This window comes from Botryllus schlosseri, chromosome 16 (assembly GCF_051294905.1).
Source record: "Botryllus schlosseri isolate E-star chromosome 16, Bs_hap1, whole genome shotgun sequence".
Classification (NCBI taxonomy): Eukaryota; Metazoa; Chordata; class Ascidiacea; order Stolidobranchia; family Styelidae; genus Botryllus; species Botryllus schlosseri.
In genome coordinates this window covers 16,186,153-16,209,703 of record NC_137251.1, presented here as the reverse complement: position 1 = coordinate 16,209,703, position 23,551 = coordinate 16,186,153, and the positions used below count along the sequence as shown (strand labels likewise).

General features: G+C 40.9%; 1 protein-coding gene across 1 annotated transcript; it reads left to right on the top strand.

The window, feature by feature from the left end:
* The first annotated feature begins 16,119 nt into the window (after positions 1–16,119).
* LOC145459035 (trypsin beta-like) lies at positions 16,120–18,997 on the top strand. Its single transcript, XM_080337613.1, has 5 exons — positions 16,120–16,238; positions 16,593–16,740; positions 18,011–18,152; positions 18,213–18,470; positions 18,776–18,997. The coding sequence occupies exons 1-5, from the start codon at positions 16,202–16,204 to the stop codon at positions 18,920–18,922; spliced, it is 732 nt and encodes a 243-aa protein (XP_080193739.1). The 5' UTR covers positions 16,120–16,201; the 3' UTR covers positions 18,923–18,997.
* The last annotated feature ends 4,554 nt before the right edge of the window (positions 18,998–23,551 follow it).

Genomic DNA, 23,551 nt, shown 5'->3' with positions numbered 1-23,551 from the left:
CTCTATTCAGCCAATGTGATCAGATTCACCATCAGTAGAGTTGATGGAGGGAGTGTTTTAGAAAATTTAGGGCAAATTATAAATGATGATGTATCTTCGGGTCGGCCATTTTTATTAGTCACTTTATTGCTGTTATTTCTTGACCTCGCATCAGGATTGTCGGTATAGTGCAGTGGTTATTAACAAAGTTCTGTTGTTACAAACGACTTTTCTGCGTTTGACAGATGCATAACCAGTGTCAAGAATATGAAACTACGATACCTTGCGGTAGAAAAACTGTTGTGCGTCAAAAAGCCACTCGGTAGTTCTAGGTAGTTCTGTGCATAACTTTTTCATCACACGTAAGTTGGCCTACATAAAATAAATAAAAGTCAAGAAGTTTCAGCCAAACAGCGCAGGATTTGACTGAATGCCAGCTCTTCAAAAATGAAAATGCGTCAAAAAAAGCCACTTGTTCGTTCTAGCGTTAACCTTTTTCCTTTATTTGTATCCCGGCGCCCCCTTTCGGAAGTCATGGTTTGACGCCCTCCATATTCTAAGGACTGTACTAATCTCGAAAGAAGTCCAAGACTATAGAAGTCCAAGACTGGTCGATTTATTCGGGTTGGGACTTCACTTGACTATTAGAAACATTTCGCGCTTGAATCACGCCCGATGACCACTAGACTACTTAACGATCTAATAATTGTATGCCCCATTTTCGGAATCAAACAAGGTTCTTATAAGGAATGTTGGGTACGGGCTCATACCTATCGTGTTTGTTTGGAATGAATGAATGAATTTTGCAACGTGATCTCAGGGATATATAGAACAATAAAACTTTGCATCCCTATGACAACCAGTAAACCATCTGTACTGTTGCGCCATATTTTTCGGCGCCACCATAACGTCCCAGCGCCCCCCATATCGCCCCTGAGTGTTTCAATTCAAATCGCCCACAGGGGCGCTGGCGACATAAGATATTGGAATCGCCCAAACGTACCAGAAACAAATTTCTTTCGTAACTGGTGCACACGATTCCAAGTCGGTATTTCTCTATGGGGTCCATTATTATCCTCTGCTGGTCGCGTCTGTACTGTGGGGCTCAGATTACAAAGTGCGCTACTACATTAAAATCGAAAATGCAGTCGCATGAATCGCGAATAGCGATGCGTGAAGAAAATTTCAAGATTAATTAAAATCTCTTCGTAAATTCAATTTGCATGTCTACGGCCGCCAGCATATACTAATTGAATTACGTGTCGACGGCTGCACAAATTTATTTCTACGGCCGCAGGTTGGCCACCCCTGAGTTAAATATTCGTTTCCAATTTAATTAAACAGTATAGATGCATCGCTGTCATAATAATTATAGGTATTACGGTCAAATTCACCAAGGGCCGAGGCTTGAATCCACAGCCTATACCGACCAAGAAGTCGTATGCATTTGTTTATTTGTGGCTTTCATCGTGTTTGTCGAATACGATCGTCATTTACACCAGGCCGATATTATTTATTTAATTCCGTATCTGCCGACTTGTAGCACAGCACGACCCACTTTTAGGCTTCATGCAAGACATCGCGTATGCGGATCACATGGCGAGGAGGAGCATAGATAAAACCTCCAGCACATTGGTTGGAATTCTGCAGTTGACTTCGGTCAGACCCTAACCCTTTGGTGTTGCAGTCGCATGCATTATCACTACGCTATATCTTTGAAGGCATCGTTTCTATTAGCTCTAACGATAAATCTGATAATGATAATGCATATACAATATGAAAGTAACAATATTGTTGCCCAATTTCATTCATTCATGTCCATAACGTTAGTATTATAACATAACATTATGTGTGTAGTTAATCATATACATGTATAATGAGCCCGGAAGTAGTGTTAATCATCTAGTAAGGGCCAATAAGATCATCGTTTTATTATTTTATTTTTCCATATAAAAAGCGGGGTCTTTTAGCTGATCCATTTTTTTGGCGCACCATTTTTTCTCTGGCTACACCCTTGGCTGTATGTCCGGGGTCACCAACTCAAAACGGGTCGCAGGCCACTTTTCAAATTTGGTAGAGGTCGCGGGCCGTGTGATTTCAATATCGAGATAAAATCTGCCACACAGTTTAGCAACCACGATTTTAAAACTTACGCTAGTCCAACGCTGTGCTCTCTGGGCATGGGTGACGGACAAAGAAATAATATTTTATCTAAGAAATACCAATACAACAGAAATATCATGATCATCATCACTATCATTCTATTTTGAACACGTTTCAGCGACCAAAGAATCGACATTGGGTTTAGCTAGACACGGTACATCTCGAAAACTATCTCCCCATTAAGCATCATCTTGTAGTAAAGCCATAAGTCGTTTTCTAAGCCATTTCACGTCAAGGTATTATGCCTATTCAAATTAGCTAATTCCTCCTCTATGGAATGCTATTACCATCGCCGAAGACGTATCAGCTGGTGAGGATTAAGAGATGTTGGGCACAGGAGAATAGCATATTTTGAACAACAACAACGATAATATTTTTAAACTGAAATCAAGTTCAGAATATCAAAATTCTTTAATGGGCGTTCTCCCGAAATCTCAAATCAGGTCGCGGGCCGCAAAATATGACCGCAGGCGGCCCGCGTGTTGGTGACCCCTGCTGTATAGCGATAGAAGTATGAAACGGTGTTGGTCGCTGAACCGCTGACGCCCTCTAGCAGTCGACAAGAATCGGCATGCGGGATGCGCGATTTGCCACGGACTTGCAAATCGTAAGCCGGTGTTGAGATGTGATGGGCCAATCTTACATTTTCCACGAGTTCCGAGCGTCCAAAACTACCAGATCGGATGCTATCCTGTCTCAAAAAGCAACAATAAACCTGGATTTCCGATGTTCTAGTTTGGAATCGCTGGACTGATGGCTCAAAATCAACTCAATTCGCTAATTTTGTTCGTGAATATATAGCCTATTGCTCAATTTTCCCAAGTTTGAAATACCTCGTCGACTCGGTCGCAACTTCAAACTGCAATATCTTGAAATTACACTCGGGATTCGGCAATTATTTGTCTTCGTATCTCTGTCTCTTTCTCTCACGTGTGAGCGGAGGATGGATTCTCAGGTTTAGCGGGGGAGATAGCGTAGTGGTGACGATAAGCGCCTACCAACCAGGCGGACGCGGATGGATTCCCGTCGGAGGTTCATTTGGGCTCCTCTTCCCCCGCTGTCGCCGTTCTTATAGCGACAAAAAAGCCCAGAAAAAGACCCGAAAAATGAAAGCACTCTCAAGGAATGGAAAGAACTAGTAGAAAGGGCCGCGTCTTCAAAAAGATCAACATCGAAAAAGACTGTGACATCGGGCACTCTAGGCCGAGGTGGATGTTTGAGTAAAGGATCGCTACTGATGCGTGTCGTTTGACATCCTCCTATCTGTTCGTTACATTGCATTGTGTCTTATCGCCTTGTACATTGTGTGTAGCTTGTCCAGATGAAAATTATAACCTAATGTATTGTATTGAATATGCCTGTGCTGTGCATAAGGTAAATTTTTACGGTTTCAACTACTAAGATACATTATGTTGTTCTAATCTAGAATGTATAATAAGCTGTCCTCATTGTTGAGCTTTGGGATGGATTGGATTAATTTTGGTCGTATTTGCAGTTTGAGCATGTGAAGAGAGTGGCGGAATTGGCGTTGCATTTTCAGCAAAATTCTGAACTCTATTTGTATTTGCAAGTATTGAATTCTTCCTATTCTGATTATTCATTTCAGGGATATCCCTGATTCATTTGATGGAGCGTCATTGGTAATCATAATCACTAATCAGTAGGGCGATTTTTTTGACATGTCAAAAAAGTCAAAATTTTGTCATAATTGAAGCGTTAAGTCAAAAATGTCAAAATTGTTTGTAAAGTCAATTTTTTTGCAACCTGCATTTCGTTTGTATCGTAGATTTTGCACTGTCGGTGAACTTATCATTTGACATTTTACAGCTTGTAGCCTACTTTATAGGCCCATCGTCTGCTCATTGTGAAACATAAACATCCAAGTGAAACAAGTAGGTTGGCATGGTGTTATGCTCAACGTACCGCAATATCCTAACGGAAGCAAGACTGCGTGAGCATTGCATGGTTCTCATATCAAGAAGCGCATTATGAAATACTGTGATGTAGATTGTAGATACAATTGCCAGAATAAAAGGTGTGTCACCAGCAGTGTACGCACTACTTCAGTGTTGTCAGCCAACAACTGCTGTTGTTGAACGTTCTTTCTCCATTTTTGGCAAGCTGCTTAGTAAGGACAGACACTTTCAACCAGAGAATGTAGGGAAGTATCTTTCGTTGCACTACAACACATTTTAATTATTTCTACTTTAATATGTTATGTAACTATACTGGAATTGTTCATAGGGCCAGATTTCGTTGAAACAAAGTATTTTTATGTGAAAATTTGTCAGTTTTTTACTCAAAAAAGATTTTTCAGGCCAAACTACTTCTTAAGGACAGACAGTTCCAACCAGAAATGACGATGTTGTAGAATTCTAATATTATGTGGGACAACACCTAATTTGCATACGTTAGGTCAAAATTAAGTATTTTAAGGTCAACAAATGTCAAAATTTTGATTTTTTAGGTAAAAATCTCCCGTTTTTTATGTAAAAAAAATCGCCCTACTAGTCAGGTTTGATTCGGGCGATAGGTGTCAATTTTCGCGTAAAATATGACTAAAGACTTCTAAGCCACTAGCCACATTCCTCCGTTGCAAATGTGCCGAATTTGTCTCTCCAACGTTGTCGTCCCATAGATATCTCCCAACATCCTGCGCCAAATCTTTTTTGCAGGACCGTATCATAATAGTCAGTAATCTAATCCAATACAGGTTTCATCATGCCGATTATAGGTATAGTGAATCCGATTACACGAAATCATGTTACTGATATCAGAAGAGACAAAGTCGATACAAACCAGAAGCTCGTGTTTCCTTCTCGTGTAACGGATCGATTTCTTACAACTCACTGACCTCGCCGGCAGAGGCTACTTGAAACCGGCCTTCTTAATTATTTTAGATTTGTTATAGGATCATTGTTTACGGAGGTATTGAACGGTTTACTATGTCATAAAACAACAAATTGTGGTGAGTGATGAATCGACACCTCGCGTCGGTTCAGTTTTCCTAACGACGCGATCTCGTAAATAGCCGACGGGAATGGGAGGAAATGAATAGTGTTCAGTTAAGGAGAAAATCATGTTTGAACCCGATAGGTCGATTTTGTTCAATCATTATTTCTTTCATTCGATATCTTGAACATGTGTGGTACTGATCAGGGATATCCCTGGTACTGATACACGAATGTGATTTAGGACTGTTGGCGAGAGCCTGAGGTTTGCATTCGGCAGTATGCATGGCGGCTCGTGACAATGTCATCGGGTGCACGCAATGTTTGTTATCGAAATGACGTCATAAAAGTGTACTCCGACGTGAAAATGTGACTTCGTGGTGGTCGATCACACACAGTTTATATGGGGTATAAAGACATTACACATGGTTGCCTTGGCACACGTATTTGAAATTATTCTGAAGAAAATATGATTCCACACAGTATCGTAGCAGCCACTTGGCGGTTCTGGATATGCGCCAAGGGTGGTAAAATGAGGCTGCACAGTGCACACAGCATGGAGAGATGGCTAATCACAACCTAATTTGTTACTGATTACGATTTGGTTCAGCAGACAAAGAAAACTGTGGAAGGTGAGCCAGTCCAGGGCATAATAATTAATATTTATTTCGCTATATATTGATTGCTGTGCGATGTGCGTCTATAAACGGTAAATCATTGTTATAGCACAGAAGTGTAGGTGGCGAAATGCCCCACTTGCCCTATGGGAAGAACCACCACTCACATTCGGTAGCGTATATGCGAACCTCAGATGTTGCGGTCCCAGATAAAGAGCTTTCTTGCCTTCAACTGCCAGCCCCGCAAAGTCCTAAAATTTTTCCGCTGTAAATATACGCGATCTTGAAGTATTATCAGCAGCCTAATTCAGTACATTGCTTGAAAGCAGGGCTTCGGAGCAGTCGTAAATTTTAAACTGCTCCAGCACCAGCTCCGGAGCTCTCTTCTATCATAAATTAGATCCGGAGCTCATTTTTACCACTGCTCCGGCTTCGGCTGTAGCCGTCGCAAGAAACCGTCATTTTGTGCGGGTATGCAAAGTCCTGTGACGTAATAAAGACTTCGTGTCGTCCCACGATGACGTCATAGCCACTCGAGAACGCACTTTACCCCATGCCATTGCTATGTACATCGTACAATGTACATTAGGACTGTTCACATATAACTTCTTTTTTTCCATATTTCAGTTACTCACTGATTAAATTGTCAGGTTACCCTAAAAAACGCTGCTTACCAAATTTGGTCCAACTGTAACAAGTATAATCCGCCGCCGAGCCAATTTAATTTTTTAATTTATTATGAAAATTAAAAAAAATTCACATTTTTCTGTCACCCCATTTAGTTGTTGAGTTGTCTTCAAAAACGATGCAAAACAGATTTGACTCGATTCCAACCCGTGAAAGCGGAGTTATTTGAGTTTTTCTTTTATACTTGTGGGATTACTGACCGTCAATGCTATTTTTGCAAACCCAGAACTTTCAACTGCAATAACTTCACTTCTAAAGGTTGGAATTGAGTCAAATTTGTTTTCCATCGTTTTTGAAGACAACTCAAATTTGGTGTGCAATGTTTTTTAGGGTGGCTTGACAATTTAATCAGTGAATCACTGGAGTGTAAAAAAATAAGTGAATCTGAACAACCCTAATATACATGTACAAATTGTACTGAATTGAAACAGTGACGTGATGTTTTAATATTGGCACTACGCTCGGTAATATCGACCATACTGTCTTTAATTTACTTTTGAAATAGTGCGATTTGTTCAAGTGTAACTGCAGAAAGGAGCACGTGTGCCGACCTTATTATCAGAAACCCACTTTCCACCAAATAACCAATGGTTTGAGATTCGACACGCTCGTTACTAGTCCAGTCCGTCCGTCATCAATCAAGTTTAGTGGAATATAGAAGGTGCCCCTTCAAACAAATCGAATAAAGTCAGAATTCGTGCCACTGAGAATCTGGTGTTGCATCAATATTCGACAACTTAATTCAACGCCGTGCGCTGTACAAGTAAGTAACGAATTAAATTATACAAGCTCACGAGTGACATTGCACGGCAATTCAAAAATGGAAGTGTATATCAAGCAGACAAGAGTGGATACAAAAATATTGATGATTATAAATTGGAAAGCGCGCTTGCACTTACTTATTGCCCTCTTATATCCAACACCACGAGCAGGGATTTCGGACGTCGAGTTGACTAGCTCGCATCGCAACGATTGTATGCGGACTATAACGGCGTTCTGGGTGGCGAGATAGTGTGGCAGTATGATCCACAGCTACAACATAAATGGGTTGCGGGTTCGAGTCCGACCGAGTTCGACTCCAAAATTTCCACCTAAGTGTTGGAGGTTTATCTAAGCTCCTCCTCGCCATCTCATCCGCGCACGCGGTGTATTATAAAAGCCTAGCAGTGGGCCGTGCTACAAGTCGGCAGCTGCGGAATTAAAATAAAGAAAATTGGCCTTGTGTAAATGACCATAGTAGTCGACAAACGCCATGAATATCACAAACAACAACAACATCAACGGCGTTCTGGGCTTCTTCAATGCATTTCCCTATTTGCATTCGCAAATCGTTACTGGAGTAAACAATCATGTGCTGAGATGAATTTCAATTCGTAGATATACATGATAACACATTGTACAATTTGATGCTATAATTAAAATTTATCAACAAAGATCGTGCATTTGCTCGTCCAATTTCGAAAGGAAACGGTGTTACTCGGCGTGCGACAGCGGTATGCGCGCCTCCAAGTCGACATGTGCAGCAAGGTGACGTTATACTCATTAGTTAAATTGTTCAGCTCACATTAGCATAAATCCCGTTTTGTGACATTGGTGATCATTTTTTTTCAAACCATACAATTGGCCAATGGCCATCGGTGTTGTGCTGATGACGAAATTGCGGGTATGACGAACACCCAGGGCCGTAACAGCACTTCGTCAGGCCCCCCCCAAAACCTTCGTCTTGGTCCCCCCATAGGCTGATAAACCTAACTTCTGGGGGGCTTCGCCCCCCAGACCCCCCTCAGCCTGTGCGCTGTTTCCCGCTACTTATCCTCTATCTTGGCTGTCCATTCTGTGTGTCAGTTTTTCTCGCCTGAACGCGCGAAGCGCGAGAAATTTTTATAATTCGATGACTGAATCGGTCAATATGATCGGGAATTGCATATATATTGCTGTTAGTTTTTACCCTCTCTCTGCTCACGTAATCGGATTTACCGGTAGAGCTGAGTGAGGGGTGTTTGAAAAGGTAGGAACCCTCAATAATAATTAAACATCTCCGGGTGTATACCCGTTGCCAAGAACGAAACAACACTTCGTCACGCCCCCACCCCCCAAAAAATAACTTGAGTCATGGGCTTCCATAAGGTGATAAACCGGCCCCCATCACGTTGTTCGCTTTTTCAACGAAATTATAGTGGTACCGTTTCGTGAGCCAGCGAGCCAGCGAGCCAGGTGCGCAAATTTTTATAAGTCATGATAAATCGGTCAATAATTGCATATATATTGTTATGAATTTATTGTCCTATCTACTCATATTTACCTGGATAGCTAAGTGAGGTGTCTTCGAAGCTGTAGAGTCCGTAAATAATATTTAAACATATTCGGGTGGGCGGACCCGTTGGTATGACTTCGTTACATGATGTTATTTCGTGACCTCCTGTCTATCAAAAAATATAGAATCGGCCAAACGTACTAAACTAAAAGCTCACACGATTTCAAATTGGTATTTCTTCGCTGCCATATAATTTTTCCCTGCGGGATGGTATTTGTCTTGTGAGGTTCAGATTGCCAAGACAGAAACATTCGGCGCCAGTCAATTAAACCTCTGTGTATTTTGTATGCCTATATATAACGAAGTTTTCGGTCATTATAAGGGCAGTCTCTTTCGGCCAAGGTTTTCTCGCCGGCGATCGTTCTGGCACACTTCTTGGAGTCGCATATTACATGGCCTAAAACTTTATGTCTTGGTGCGTCGTGGCGCGGCAATAGCCAACGCCGATATGCCCATCTCTATAAATGTTGCGTATTTTTTCTTCGGGGAAGAGTACCAAATAATCAAGATATTTGGCAACCTGAAATCGCGCGCAGCGCGAAAAATTTTTGATAAAGTTCCACAAATTTCCAAAAAATTCTCTATAATTTATGCTAATTCACGAAATAATTTTGGGCCCCCTTCGAGCTCGGCCCCCCCAATTGGGGGGTATGGGGTGCGGCAGTTACGGCCCTGCGAACACCCATAATACAGTAATCACGGAGAAAACGCAGCATATCCAGGTTTGGCGCCTATGTATGAACAATCGAACATTGAAAAGGTTTAGTTGAAAAAAGGTGGTGCCAACGAGGCAACAATTCTTAATTTTGTGAACGTTTACCGAAAATTTATTTGAATTCAGCCGTTAGTATATAGCATATATCATCTTATGAAATATACATCGGAGCCGGAGCTACTTTTTAAACAACCGGCTCCGGCTCAAGCTCCGGCTCCGCTGAAAATGCACGGCCCCGATGCTCCGGCTTCTTGCTCCGGCTCCGGCTCCGGCTCCAATGCCCTGCTCGAAAGTACCAATTGATTGTTTCTCCATTCATACCGATAACATAGTAGTAGATCGCAAGTATTAACAAGTAGTAGATCGCACAAAGTAGTTGAAGACCCAACAACATCAGTGTATACAGCGCGGCACGTCCGGTGGCCCGATTACTATTGATATCCTTAGTATACCCTCGACAGCTATATCCAGAATGGTCCTTTGGATATGACCAAGAAATGTGGTAAATATATATCAAATACAAATGTGGCTCATAAATGATTGAACATATAGGCTACCATCTAGAAACTAGCCCACTGCAAAATTAGAGATTTGCGAACATAACAGAACCTTGCTCAAAGCCTTAAAACTCGTTGAGGCCTGGGATACGTCATCAAAGTTGAAATAACATAGTGACATCATACATCTGACGTCACAATGTTCTGTTGACTTCTGCGTGGAAAGTAAATCGATTAACTGTGAAGTGAAGGATGGGATTTTTGCAGCGTGCATTTCAGGCATCCTCTCCTAATATTTGTGAATGTTTCGTGATCATCGGCGAGTTTGTACAATTCACACAGACCTGCACTACTCGTGATGGGACCAGTAACCACGACAGCTCCATGTTTTGAATGCTGTGATACGACAACCAAGTGAGCTTGCAAGGTCTCCAAGCACGTTGAAAAAACATCGACAATAGTATTCTCGTTGATATATAATGTAACTCTCAGGGGAAAGGGGCGTAGTATTCCCGTACTCGAACAATCCGTCCCTCTCTCTACTGGACTGGAATAATATAATCATTGCTCGACGCGGACTCGAACAATAATGCCAGGCCCTAACGCCAAATTAATGACCACTGTAGCTTATACACATCGAGAGAAAAGGTATATGAGCATATGCTTTTCTTTGGATTGCCACCTTAACTGAATCGAACTGTGAGGATCATTCGTGAGCACAACGGCTTGAAATGTGATATGAGAAGTTCCTCACAAACTCCTCCAAACGGTACCAATGCCACATGCGTGTGTGAAGCTTGGTGTGGTCCGGTAGGGATAGCAACTTTTTTTAAGTGGTCGTTGTTACGCTGTTCGTTGAGTTGAATATCGCGATGGTTAGCGGCCACTGGAACGCTGATACTCATTCACTTATTTGCGTTGATGTGGCACCACCTGCTTGAACTACATCCTTATCGATAATGAGCGTACTTTTATGGCGACTGCCCAATAAAACAAACTTCCAGAAATAGAACAAAATTTCGACCTGGAGTGCTCACACCAACTTGCTTACTTTATTTTATATACGTTATAGTTTTACGACAATTATTTGTACAGACCTGATGTTCACATTATTATCATCGATTTTGTTGTGTAGAGAAGTAGGTCAATTTTACGACACAGTCTTTTGATGTGAGATGTGCAATTACACACGTCACAATTCGATTTGGAGGAACTGATATACGCTTCAAGATAATGTCATCTCGACCGCACCGGAGCAGGATCGAGAGTCAAGATTTCAGCAAATATAATGCTGCTGTTCGGAGATTGCAAAATCAGAAAGTGCTTGGAAGCATATATTTTGCAGTTATATTATTCGGATAGCTTTCGACGTCCTTCGCACAATGCATTATTCTCAAACGGACTACGACTTGCCATGTGTACCATAATGCGCTCACAAATTTCTGCATGGTTTTGGCTATCCGCCGAATATGTGAATTGGCTTTAGGCAGGCCGTGTTATTTTTGGCATTTCGGGAACCAAATGCCCAAACTTCCAAAAGTAAAAATTGTTATGTGCCAAAAATAAGCTATTTTTGGCGTATACCAAATATAGACTTGCATGAAGTTTTAGATAGAAATGTCAACAAGTATTGACATGAGTCTGCATGAAGCGGCAAAATCAAGTGTGTAACGTTAAATTCCTAAATTGAGGCCCGTGAACTACTAGGAAGGCCGTGGTCTACCGTCCAAGCGATCTATGTAATGAGAATGAAAATCTTAGCATCAAGGAAAAATAGTCGAGTACTGAAATCTGGATCTACTGTTGATTGATCAACCCGGGTAGTAAATGATATCCAGCAATTAGAGGGATGTATAGTTCAATGCCAAGGAATTTTCCCATTGTCACCTCTCGCGCATTTTTGTTACACGATGAAGCCGACACGCACGACCCATGCTGTATTTAAGTCAACGCGTATATAATTTCATTTACTTTCAACTTGTTAATGAAAATGTCAGCATATCGTGCAATCACGTGCAATCTCGTTGGACAATAGCAGGGTTACCATGCGTCCTCCTTTAGCAGGATTTGTCCTTCTTTTTTTAAGAAATGTCCCCCTTCGCCCCAATGTTTTTTTAGCCAATACTGTATCGTTAAAAAGTGAGTAATTCGGGAGTCGAGTCAAACTGATGACCTTTTGTAGTCAACAAAACAAGATTTACAGTGAATATTTTAAAATCAGTTGTTTTCAATTTCGGTAAACTAACTTTCCCGATTCCAAAATATGGTAACCCTAGACCAGGGGCTCTCACCCTTTTCTTGGCCGTGGCCCATTTTCCGGTTTGAAAATGTCCTGTGGCCCACCTCTTATCTCAGAATCATTATCTTGTTCAATGCGTGGTAATCGACGGCGCAGATATGCCTATTTCTATAAAATATGCGCATTTTTCTCTTAATTTTCTGATGATATTGAAATCTAGACCTCTCGGGACATGAAATCGCACCAAGCGCGACGAAAATTTTCCAGTTGCCTAAATATCCTCCAACAAACGACCAACTAAATACTCTTGGGCCCCTTCGAGCTCCCCCAAATGAGGGGTTGGGTGTGGCAGCTGCTGCCCTGGTAGATCATAGGCTAAAACTTGTGTGTATACAGGATCGTAGCAGCACTTCGTCAGGCCCACAAAAACGTTGGTATTGGGCACCCATAGGGTGATGAACTGAACTTCTGGGGGACCCCCCCCCCATCAGGCTGTCGTGTTTGCCGCGACATATCACAAACATTTATTGTACTCTTCTGTCAGACGCGTTACTTCGCCTGAACACGCGTAGCGCGAAAATTTTCAACAATTCATGATTGAGTCGATCAATATGATTTGGAATTGCATATATGTTGCTATAAATTTTTCAACCTCTCTGCTCACGTAATCAGATTTCCTGGTAGATCTGTATAAGGTGTCTTGGAAACTGTAGGGCGATAGTATTTAGGGCGATTTTTTTGACATGTCAAAATAAGTCAAAATTTTGTCAAAATTGTAGCTTTAGGTCCAAATTTGTCAAAATTGTTTGAAAAGTCAAAATTCTTTGACCTCTGCATTTCGTTTGTATTGTAGATTTTGCACAGTTGTTGAGCTTATTTAATATTTTACAGCTTGGAGCCTACTTTATAGGCCTACCGTTGTAGACGGCCAATTGTGAATCATAAACGGTCAAATGAAAAAAAATAGATTGACATGGTCTTATGGTCATAGTCAACGTACTGCAATATCCTAACTGAAGCAAGACTGCTTGGACATTGCATGGTTTTTATATCAAGAAGCTCATGACGAAAAATTGTGATGTAGACAACATTGTCAGAATGAAGCAACACGGTGTTGTCACCAGCACTGTACGCACAACTTTGGTGTTGTCAACCAACAACTGCTACTGTTGAACGTTCTTTCTCCATTCTTGGCACGCTACTTAGTAAGGACTGACACTTTCTACCCGAGAATACAGGAAAGTATCAGTAGTTGTACTACAACAGATCTTAATTATTTCCACCACGATACATGATGTAACTACTGGAATTCTTCATAGGGCCAGATTGCGTTAAAATACTGGTTTTTCATGTCAAAATGAGTCAGTTTCTAAGTCAGGCCAAAAAAATTGGCATATGCCAAAAATAACACGGCCTGGAGGGCAATTTGAAAAATTAAAACCATGGTCATTGACTTTACTCCCTATGCCAGAGGTGTCAAACTCGAATTGCTTCGCGGGCCAGATTCAAACCTTGAAATCGCTCGCGGGCTGGAGAAGTCAATGTTTCCAAAATGTTACCTCATACCTTTACCTAAATACTTTATAATCAATCATGTATAGATATAAGGGTATTACATTGTATCACGGGCCATAAAGGGTTTTATTCCAGCAACTATAGCGACACATTCGCGAATAACAGAATTGAAGAAAAATCGATGAATGGCCGTTTGAATGCAGTTACAAACTCCAAAACAGTAGCGCTAACGACGATATAAGTTGGCATATTTCTATGCTTCCTTTGCTATAGTCATAATCTGACGGTAGCCTTTAGTATGCGTTGTGCGGCATACAGGAGATTGAACTGTAAACGCAAACGTTGGAATTTGGTTTCTATTGAAAACCACGGTGCCAGTTTATCTCGAGTCCTGGGACCTTTTTAAGTCACAAGTGGCACAGTAGTGCGATCAAAGGTATTTGTATGATATTTTCGTGCAACTAATATATTCTCCGTGTAAACTACGTAGAGCGGTTCCGCACTGACGTTTTTGCATATGTGAATAACTATACTTTTCGTTCAATTTTTTTCCATAAAACTCTGAACTCAATGTACGGTTTTTTGATTATATAAATCGGTTTCAATGTCACCGACGTGTTCCTAGTGGTAACAAGGGTGCAATCACAACACCGCATTCGGGGGCGGTAAACAGGACTATGTATATGCGCGACATTTGTTGTCTTGAGGAATTACTTGATACAAGTATGTCCTACAATGAATGTCAGCATTTGTTATACATCTGTTGGGTAATATAAGCATTTTTTAATCTACTCAGAATAGCTTCGCGGGCCGTATGTTTGACACCCCTGCCCTATGCAATTCCCGATCATATTGACCGATGCAATCTGAAAATTTTCGCGCTTCGTGCGTTTAGGCGAAATAATCCTTCACACCAAACATTACAATAAATGTCGGTGATAAGTCACAGCGAAAACGGATAACCCCAGAAGTTTGGTTTATCACCCCCTGTGGGGCCCAAGACGAACTTTTATTTTGGGGGGAGGGGGGATGACGTTACGGTCCTGGTTACAGTAATGTGACCGCGGCACCGTATACAATACATACATTTGCAACAAATACACGTTAGGTCGCCTTTATCGGACACCCTCTGGAACGGCTCAGGACATATTACCTTGCTGGAATACTTGATTACTCCAGCATAAACTTCTAGTTAATGTTTAATCGAGATTATTGTCGTTGCTGTTATTCGTGGGTTGTCATTATGGGCGTAGCAAGTGCGAAAAAAATACGCCTTCCTTCCTTCCTTTCCTATTTCCTATTTGTACATTGTGGCGCCGTACGTGTCATTGCCTCTCATTACACTATGAAACAAACAAAAAAAAAATGGTCCTTGTGAAATAATTGCCGCATTATATGTTTGCTTATGAAAAAAAATAACATGAAAAATCTTAGTTGTGTCACCATAACTTAGGGTACGTGTTACTGAGACTACTTTAAATCTATATTTTAGGGTAAGTTCATGTCCAATCAGCCAAAAATAGATTAGGTTTAGATTTCAGACTTGGCTGACATTTTGAAGTCCATTTGAGACATTCAATTTATTTCAATGAATAACGAAAGTCTTTTTAAAATTATCGCATGATAACAACAAGCATTTTCTGCTCACTCAACGTTGAAATAGAAGAAGCGGGCGACGTGTTAGCCGTCACTGGTCTAAACCAAAGTTTGAACATTTTTGAATGCTCAATTTTATTGATTTAGGCCACTAAATCTAGACATAACAGTTCTAACTCGTGGACAAATTTTGTGTTACATGGTGTTATCAGAGTCTATGCACTGACAAGCTTGATTTAGCCAACGTATAATTGGAAAATACGAATATATATGTTGTGCGGAAATAATATGAAAAATATAACTAAACTTTAACCAACTCCGCAATTTCCCCTGTTTTGAGGGCTCAATCGCAGTTTGCATAAATAATCTGTCGGGTCACCGACTTGACACCCTTGGACTAGACTAGGGGATGCCGGATGCATACTGAGATAAACCAGTGGCAATAGACTTTTCAAACCGTCAGAATGGGCTTCAATGAAAGGATTTGGAAAACGACATTACGATGTCGGTCAATCACAAATATCTGAATCGTTCAGACCCTGGATATGCCATTAAAGCCAAAATAATAGTCACAAAAATAACAGGCACTCATTGCATTTTCGTGCGGTATCATGAGGGGGTCACGATATCTTCTTGAGTTCAGCATGGAAAGTAGAAAGATCGATTGTAGAATGAACGATGGGGCTTTTGCTGGCTTTAATTGAAGGGAATTGCATCGAATTGGTACAATCGACACGGAAATGACGTGTGGTGTGATCACAACAGCTTGAAATCCGACGAATATGATTAGCAGCTTCTCACAAACCTGGCTTTTCCCACGGATTTTTATTAAAATACACCTCTGCACTTTTCTATATAATCTGCATTCGTCGAAGAAGTTATCACATCGTTTTCAGGTGAACAACAAACCGGAAAGCACTCGACAAAGATGAAGGTCTTCGCAATTCTGCTTCTCGCATTCTGCGGTGTGTGAATTCTAAACTTCGCGGTCATTATTCTGTTCCCGCAGTATATGGAATTTGTGCGAGATTGTTTGTGGCATTATTTATCGTCAAAATTAATTATATAGTAATGTATGCCGTAATACGATCACGTATGTATAGGAAGAGATTTAAGTCGCCATACCGAATATTTCTTTGTATCTGTTGGTTTGGTGCTGAAGTTTATTTGTGATGTCTGATTGGGTACATGAGATAGTTCAACCATGATATGTCTCTTACGGAAACGCGATCGAAATTCGACATTACAGTTAGGTGATAGGCCAACAACCAATATAACAGTATATGACAAATTTCACTAATTTTAAAATTCTATTCAAGGTGCCAATGCCGATAAAATCATCGGTGGTTCCTCCGCTTCGAACGGACAATTCCCCTCTATCATCTTTCAAGAAAAGAGCGGAAGTTTCTTCTGTGGAGGAACAATCATTACCCCCAACAGAGTTCTTTCCGCAGCTCATTGCGAACAGTAAGCTGTTACTATAGCTTGTCTCTTCGTAAAATATGCACTATGCACCATGCACCATTGCATCCATGTTCTCCTGTAACTGTTATTTATGATTTTCACCCTTGATTTATTTGAATGCATGGTACAGTGCCGAAATATCATAAGCTGCATGTTGATAATATAATGTAGGGATGGTGCAAACCCCTGAAAGGTTCTGGTTCGTGAGAAAGCGAACCTTTTTAAAAGGTTCTGCGTGAACGCGAACGTGAACCTAAGACGTCACGTGACGTCATATTGCTAATTCCAACCCTACATTTTACTATAGCAAAGTATTACATCAATGTACATGATAACTATAGCTATAGCGATGACTCAGGCCATATTATGCCTCAATGCGGAAGTACATGTTGACTTATTAAACTTGACCTAATGTATTAACTGGAACAATCAAATGCTATAATAATTCCACAAAATCAATATCTTCCGTCGCTTTGCCAACAATTTTGACGAGGACTCGGCTAGGCCGGACACTGCGGACAGTTATATTCTTAAGAGTGAAACAGCGGTTTCTAATTATATACTTGCGCCATATAGGCTACTACCTCAAAAACAAGTTATACATTAGCCAACGCCCCAATCGGACGGATGTCAAATCAAGATTGATCCCGTATACACCTGATAGATTTTTAAGATTTGACATCGATGCATTCTTTATATCATTTTCGTTGATGTAAATTATTGATTGATTGACTAGGCACAATTCGCTGACTTCCTACATGTGGCGTATTTCGTTCTTGCTATTACTGTGTGATTGCGGGCAAACCTCACAGCAGAGAGTCACTAAAGATTCACGAACGGAAAGCTGAATATTTCGAGCAAACCTTCCAGCATATAATTTTTAAAATTGGCATGGTGCATGTACGTTTAGTGCTGAATTTCTTTTCATGCTGCCAGCGCCACGGGGTGAGTGGTCCGAAGTTGAAATGCAAAGAATTTCAACCAAAGACGGTATAATGACGTGAAAAATTGTAATACATGAAAAAGGTTCACAGTGCAGAACCTACCAAGGTTCGTTTGTGAACGCAAACCTCCGATTTTCAGAGGCTCACACACAGAATGCGAATGTGACCCTCACGTACAAACCATCCCTTATAATATAATGACCCCGAACTATAATTTTCTCATGTTAGAATCCAGCTTCATTGCGGTCCGTCATCAGAACCAAATCCCATTCATGATTTTATGTGCCTAAACCACAAGAGCTCACTTATCAAAACGTAAAACTTAACAGGAACTTGGTCGGACTCACAGTAACCGGTGGCACGGCGTACCGTAACAGCGGTGGAGTTACCATCAGCGTCAACGGGAAGACCGTACATCCCCAGTACAACTCCAACACGATCCAGAACGACATCATGATTTTGAACCTTGCCGTAAGCACGCATGGAAGACGTCTCGATGTTCAGTTAGCCATCACTAATATGTATTTGTAGTCGAGCTTCAGTTACAGCAGCACAATCGCCGCCGCTCCTCTGGCATCCTCGAGCCCGTCTGTTGGAACCGCAATCACCGTCGCCGGATGGGGCGATACCAACTCCGGCATCGTTAGCAACCTTCCGAACACTCTCCAATACGTCAATGTCAATGTCATCTCTACCGTCACATGCAACTCTCGCAGCTCGTACAACGGAGCGATTCTCAGTGGCATGATCTGCATGGGCAACATGAACGGCGGAGAAGACTCTTGCCAGGTACTATTACCATGTATCGGAGAATATGGATATAATGTCTATTTCTTCCATAATTCGGTGCTTATGGGTAATTGGGTATGGCAAGAAATTATAATTCCATGAAGAATAGGAATTTAGACTCTTTTCATTGAATATGGAAGAATGGTCAAATGGTCGGTCGTGTTTTTGTATTGGGCTCTACCAGCATCTGATGAAATACATGACAATCTTTGATATCATCCGAAAGCGGATTAAATAGCCTTGCAACAGAACATTACTGAAATTATCCGTTCATTTTCTGGCATTTGCACGTTCTCTTTTGACAGGGTGATTCTGGTGGACCGGCCTACATCCAAGGAAGCACGACTATTGCTGGTATCACTTCCTGGGGATACGGATGCGCCCAGCCAGACCAGCCGGGAGTTTACACCGACGTCGCGTATTACTATTCCTGGATCAACTCGAACGTGTAATTCAAGCTGGAATACAATCACCGAATCTGTTTTCGTTCAGTTTTCTGATAATAAAACAGCATCTCTATGATCTTACTGTCTACGGCAAATATTATTAATATCGCTACCGGAAAGACGGTGGGAACTATAGCGACTATAGCAAAGCGCAGGCAGTGTCGTACAAATATTCAGTGCAAGGATAGGTCTAATAGGGTTGCATTTAAAACAAATGGCTGTTTCATAAAAAAAACAGTATTTTTTGCAGAAGTTGTATAAGTATGCCCTAATTATGTAAATACTTTCGGAAAACACGTAGTATAAGCCTACGGACGATTTGCACCCAATATATAGTCGACGTATACGATGTGGAGTGACTGGAAAGCTCAAAATCGTCGTCGTTTCAACAGTTATAGCAGCATGTAGATATAGATCATTGGTACTGAAAGGGTGTTTTGATGATACTGACTGCGGACCGTAAAAAGACTGCATAACGATGTAGTCCCGCTTAAAGATATTTTTGGTCTGCTTATGACAGCGGTCGTGAGCCTTTTTCGTCGATGGAGTCGAGTCACATTCACCCTATAGTATTATTTATCAATGTCAATCAACTTTGACGTCATAATCACGAATTGGTGACGTCATGGACGAAAAAGCACACAATAAAAACATATTTTAGACAAGGACCATGTTTTACACATGTTTGTTTCAAATTGATTTTGGTTTTAAATGCAACTCTGAGTGGGATCATTATGCCCATAGCCCAGACATTATGATTTGGTTGCGAAACCAACTAAATGTTTTCACGTCGAAATAGCGACCTCTGTAGCTAGGCCTCAACTGAAAAGGTAAATGAAGAAATTCTTATCTTAATGGAATAGTAATGATGCCATACTGACTGAATCGAACTGTGTAGGTAGATCATTTGCAATAGCAGCGGTTTGTAATGTGATATGAGAAATTCATCACAAACTTCTCAAATCGGTGCAAACGGAAATTTCATCATACTCGTTCTGTGGTTCCCAAACTGTGGTACTCGTACCGTTAGTGTTCCAGGAGGTACGCGAGTAATTGCAGGTACCTATAACTTAATCAGGTTTTCAATTCGATTAAGAAAGATACTGGGAAATGTTGAGCTTCCATATTTGCAAGCATCACTATCCCCATTGGAAACCGTAAAAGTTAGATTATCCTTACCATATATGGTCTCTTTTAGGAGGATTGGTCCTCTTTTCTCAAGAAAAGTGGATGGTCTTCCAACGACGCGGAATGTTCCCGTTTTCGCATTTCGCTATAGATTCATATATACTTTCAACAAGACTTTTAGGCGAGACGTTATATATATCCCCTCCCCCCCCCCAAAAAAAATACTGCAGCCATTAAACATGCTGGATTGCTGTTTTAAAAAAGCTTTCCAATAAATTGCGCTGCCAACCGTACCTTCTTGATCGTTATTGTAAACATTATTCGGCATTCTCTGTAACATCTGGGGCTTTTTTTCGTGCGGGGATCTCGTGCAATTTTTCTTTGATGAAGTAACAATTGTACAGTGTACAGGCATGTAGTTTCAGTTTCAAGCATCTTGACAGTTGTGAATTATTGATGTTTCGTGTAAACAATTTCACGATCTCGTTAAAAAGAATCATTCATCCCCCCTGAAAAAGTTAGGGAGCTGCTAAGTATTCATGGGCTGAATCAGAAAAGAAAATTGATTTGCTGTTTTTGTAACTTTTGCCTTCAACTGCCAAAGATGTGTAAAACATAAAATTCAAACGTAACAATTCTGCTTTCGTTTTACTTGCCGGCAATAAAAATGTCCTCTTTTTGGGTGCGGAAAATATGGTTAGCTTAAGTTAGATAAGCCATCGTCACACCGCTTGTTGCTTAAAATTTTCGTTGATGACCGTTTCGCTGGCTATGAAGTATATTCTCCATATGGAGACGATACATCGTGCTTTAACCGTATATCAGGGTATCCTGTGACTGGGATGTATATCGTAATTCCTGGAGTAGCCCTAGCCAATGCTATATATTTTGACGATCTAAAATTGTGGTGAAAACATAACCTCATACATGTGGCATATGGTGCCAGTCCTATGGTGTGGCGATTCTTATTTTCGACCACTGTCACAGTAATTATGAAAGTTTATAGTTAATTGATTGATCGGACATTATAAACTCACTCATCTAGCGGAGGAAATTTACTACAGATATACGTACTGAAATATCAGAACAGGAGCGCTCAAATATAGAATCATGCATTTCGTAAGTTTTCTCGGGGCGGACCACCGTACGACATATTCCGAACTTTGCAGAGTACGCACAATGTACATTAAGATTGTACTGCCCGCCTGAATTGAAAAAATGTAGAGCCAGGGCGATTCTGCAGTTCGACTAATTATTGGCTAAGAATTTACCGACATTCTTCTTAACAAAGTCGGGTGACAAATTTGATCCCAATATATCCATACCGTTTACAATGAACAATTGTCATCATAGTACTTCGTATATAAGACTTCGTAAACAAGTTGGTAATACGTGTGCAAAGTGCATTCCACGATGGCATTTTATGCTATTTCTGGAAGCTTGAGCACTGAATAGCAGTCAGATAACACGTCATAGACGTCCTAATCAGTAAGTATGTATTCCAAGCAGATGGTGCCAGATGATAATAAATATTTTGTCATTGTTGAGACGCGCTGAATTCTGCATTGTGTTGAGGACAAAACCAAATGAAAGTCATTGCGGTTACTATGGTTACTGTACTTGATTAGTTCTTAAACTGGGAGCAACGGACCCTTGGGTTTCAGTTGGGTTACAATACGTTCTCCTTTAGGAGGGTTTGTCCCCCTCTGTAAGGAAATTGAAAATGTCCTCCGACAACACAAAATATCCTTCTTTTCGGCAATTCGCCCTCGATTACATCTGTCACAGGCAATGGACAGAGGAAACTGAAAATTGGCATAAATAACGTGAAATAGGTAACACAGACGGACGTTCGAGCGGGTCATTCGGAAGTCGAATGATAGTGATGACCTTCCAATACCATGTCCGGCGCACGCATGATTGGTCTTGCCAACCAATTATTCATGCCTCCGGAGCCGGGAGGTTACATTATCTGTCGTTTCTCTCCAGTGTAATAATTTCTTTGAGTGGGTAACGCATAAATAAATTCATAATTGTACAACTACAACAACTATAAACTATAAAACTAAATTGCCCTAATTTATTTCCAACTTTTGTCCATTCTAATTTTCAGTACTTACCATAGACAACAATAAGCATACGGGCAATACGAGTACTGAAAATAAATAATTGCACCCCAACTGGTGATGAGGCTGGGACGAAATCAAGACGAAATAATGATCGTTTTGTTGTCTTACGTAATTAGCTTTGGCATCAAATAGATCAGGTGGCATTGATGACGCCATTGGGTAATAGTGATTACGTTTTTTAGTCATCAGCTCCCCCAATGGAATGGTTCGGCTACTCAGAGTTTAGGGCCGCCCGAAATTTTCGATCCCCGTCAAAGACACAGATTTTCTCGGACCAAGTCCCGATATATGGAGATGTACGTAATCACTCAAAATGAGTTGGTGGTTCGCGTTACGAAATGCAAGAACCCCCGATCAAAAACGTACACTTTCCGTCATTGTTACATTTAGTTGTCAGAAGAGGATATATACTATACTACAGGAAGTAGACTTCTGGACCGATAGTCTCTGCAGATTTTACAGTGATATTAGAAATGACTCAAAGCTGCGAAAGCACAAAACGATAGGAACACACTTACAGTCAGAAAAAAATCAAGAAGACGGATATATACTGAATGCACAGTTTCCCAATTGCCACAATGAAACGGTCGTCTTCCTTGATAAACCAAATATTTTGTAGCTCAATAGAAGAGCGGGTTTGTAGCAACAGTGCTCTATGCTGTCCCCTATGACAGTTAAGTAGCGATGGCTGGTGGTTTCACCTTCTCTTTGGTATATCTGGCCGCATTCGTGTAGTAAAAAATCTAGTTTTGTGGTCACATGACGTTTTTGATCTCTTTTGAAACCATCAGAATCCAAAGGGTATTATAAATAAGCCGGCGGGTCACGGGCTTGACATCCCTGGACTATAGACGATACGAGGGATGCGTACAGAGAGCTACCAGTAGGAATATATTTTGGGAGTTTAATGGGCGGATTTAGATGACCACATAATAATGTCAGTCGATCATAAATGCCTGAATCCTTAACACCAGGAATATCCTGTCGAAGTCGAAATAACAGTCCGACTAATGACAGACACCCAGTCGAATTTACGTGCGATGGCATGACGTCACGATGTCTTCTTAAGTTTAGCATGGAGAAGAAGATAGATTGTGAAAGATTGTAAAATGAACGATAGGACTTTTGCTCAACAATGGAGGAATTCTGGATATCCCTGCTTTTGCTACCGGGAAATGGCCGGATTTCAGGACAAGCAAGCAATCTTTCGACATTAATTTCAGTGGTCCTTTTGTTAATATTTGTCAATCCATCGTAACCATCAATTGATAGGAAATAGAAGCGTGTGACCACAACAACTTGAAATATGACGATATGACGATTATGATTAGCAGTTCTGCACAAACCTGGCCGTTCCCACGGATTTTTTCCAAAAATA

Coding starts and splice junctions, on each gene's coding strand:
- LOC145459035 (XM_080337613.1), top strand. CDS start 16,202: ATGAAGGTCTTCGCAATTCTGCTTCTCGCATTCTGCG. Junction 16,741..18,010: donor TCCGCAGCTCATTGCGAACA/GTAAGCTGTTAC, acceptor AAAACTTAACAG/GAACTTGGTCGGACTCACAG. Junction 18,153..18,212: donor TCATGATTTTGAACCTTGCC/GTAAGCACGCAT, acceptor ATGTATTTGTAG/TCGAGCTTCAGTTACAGCAG.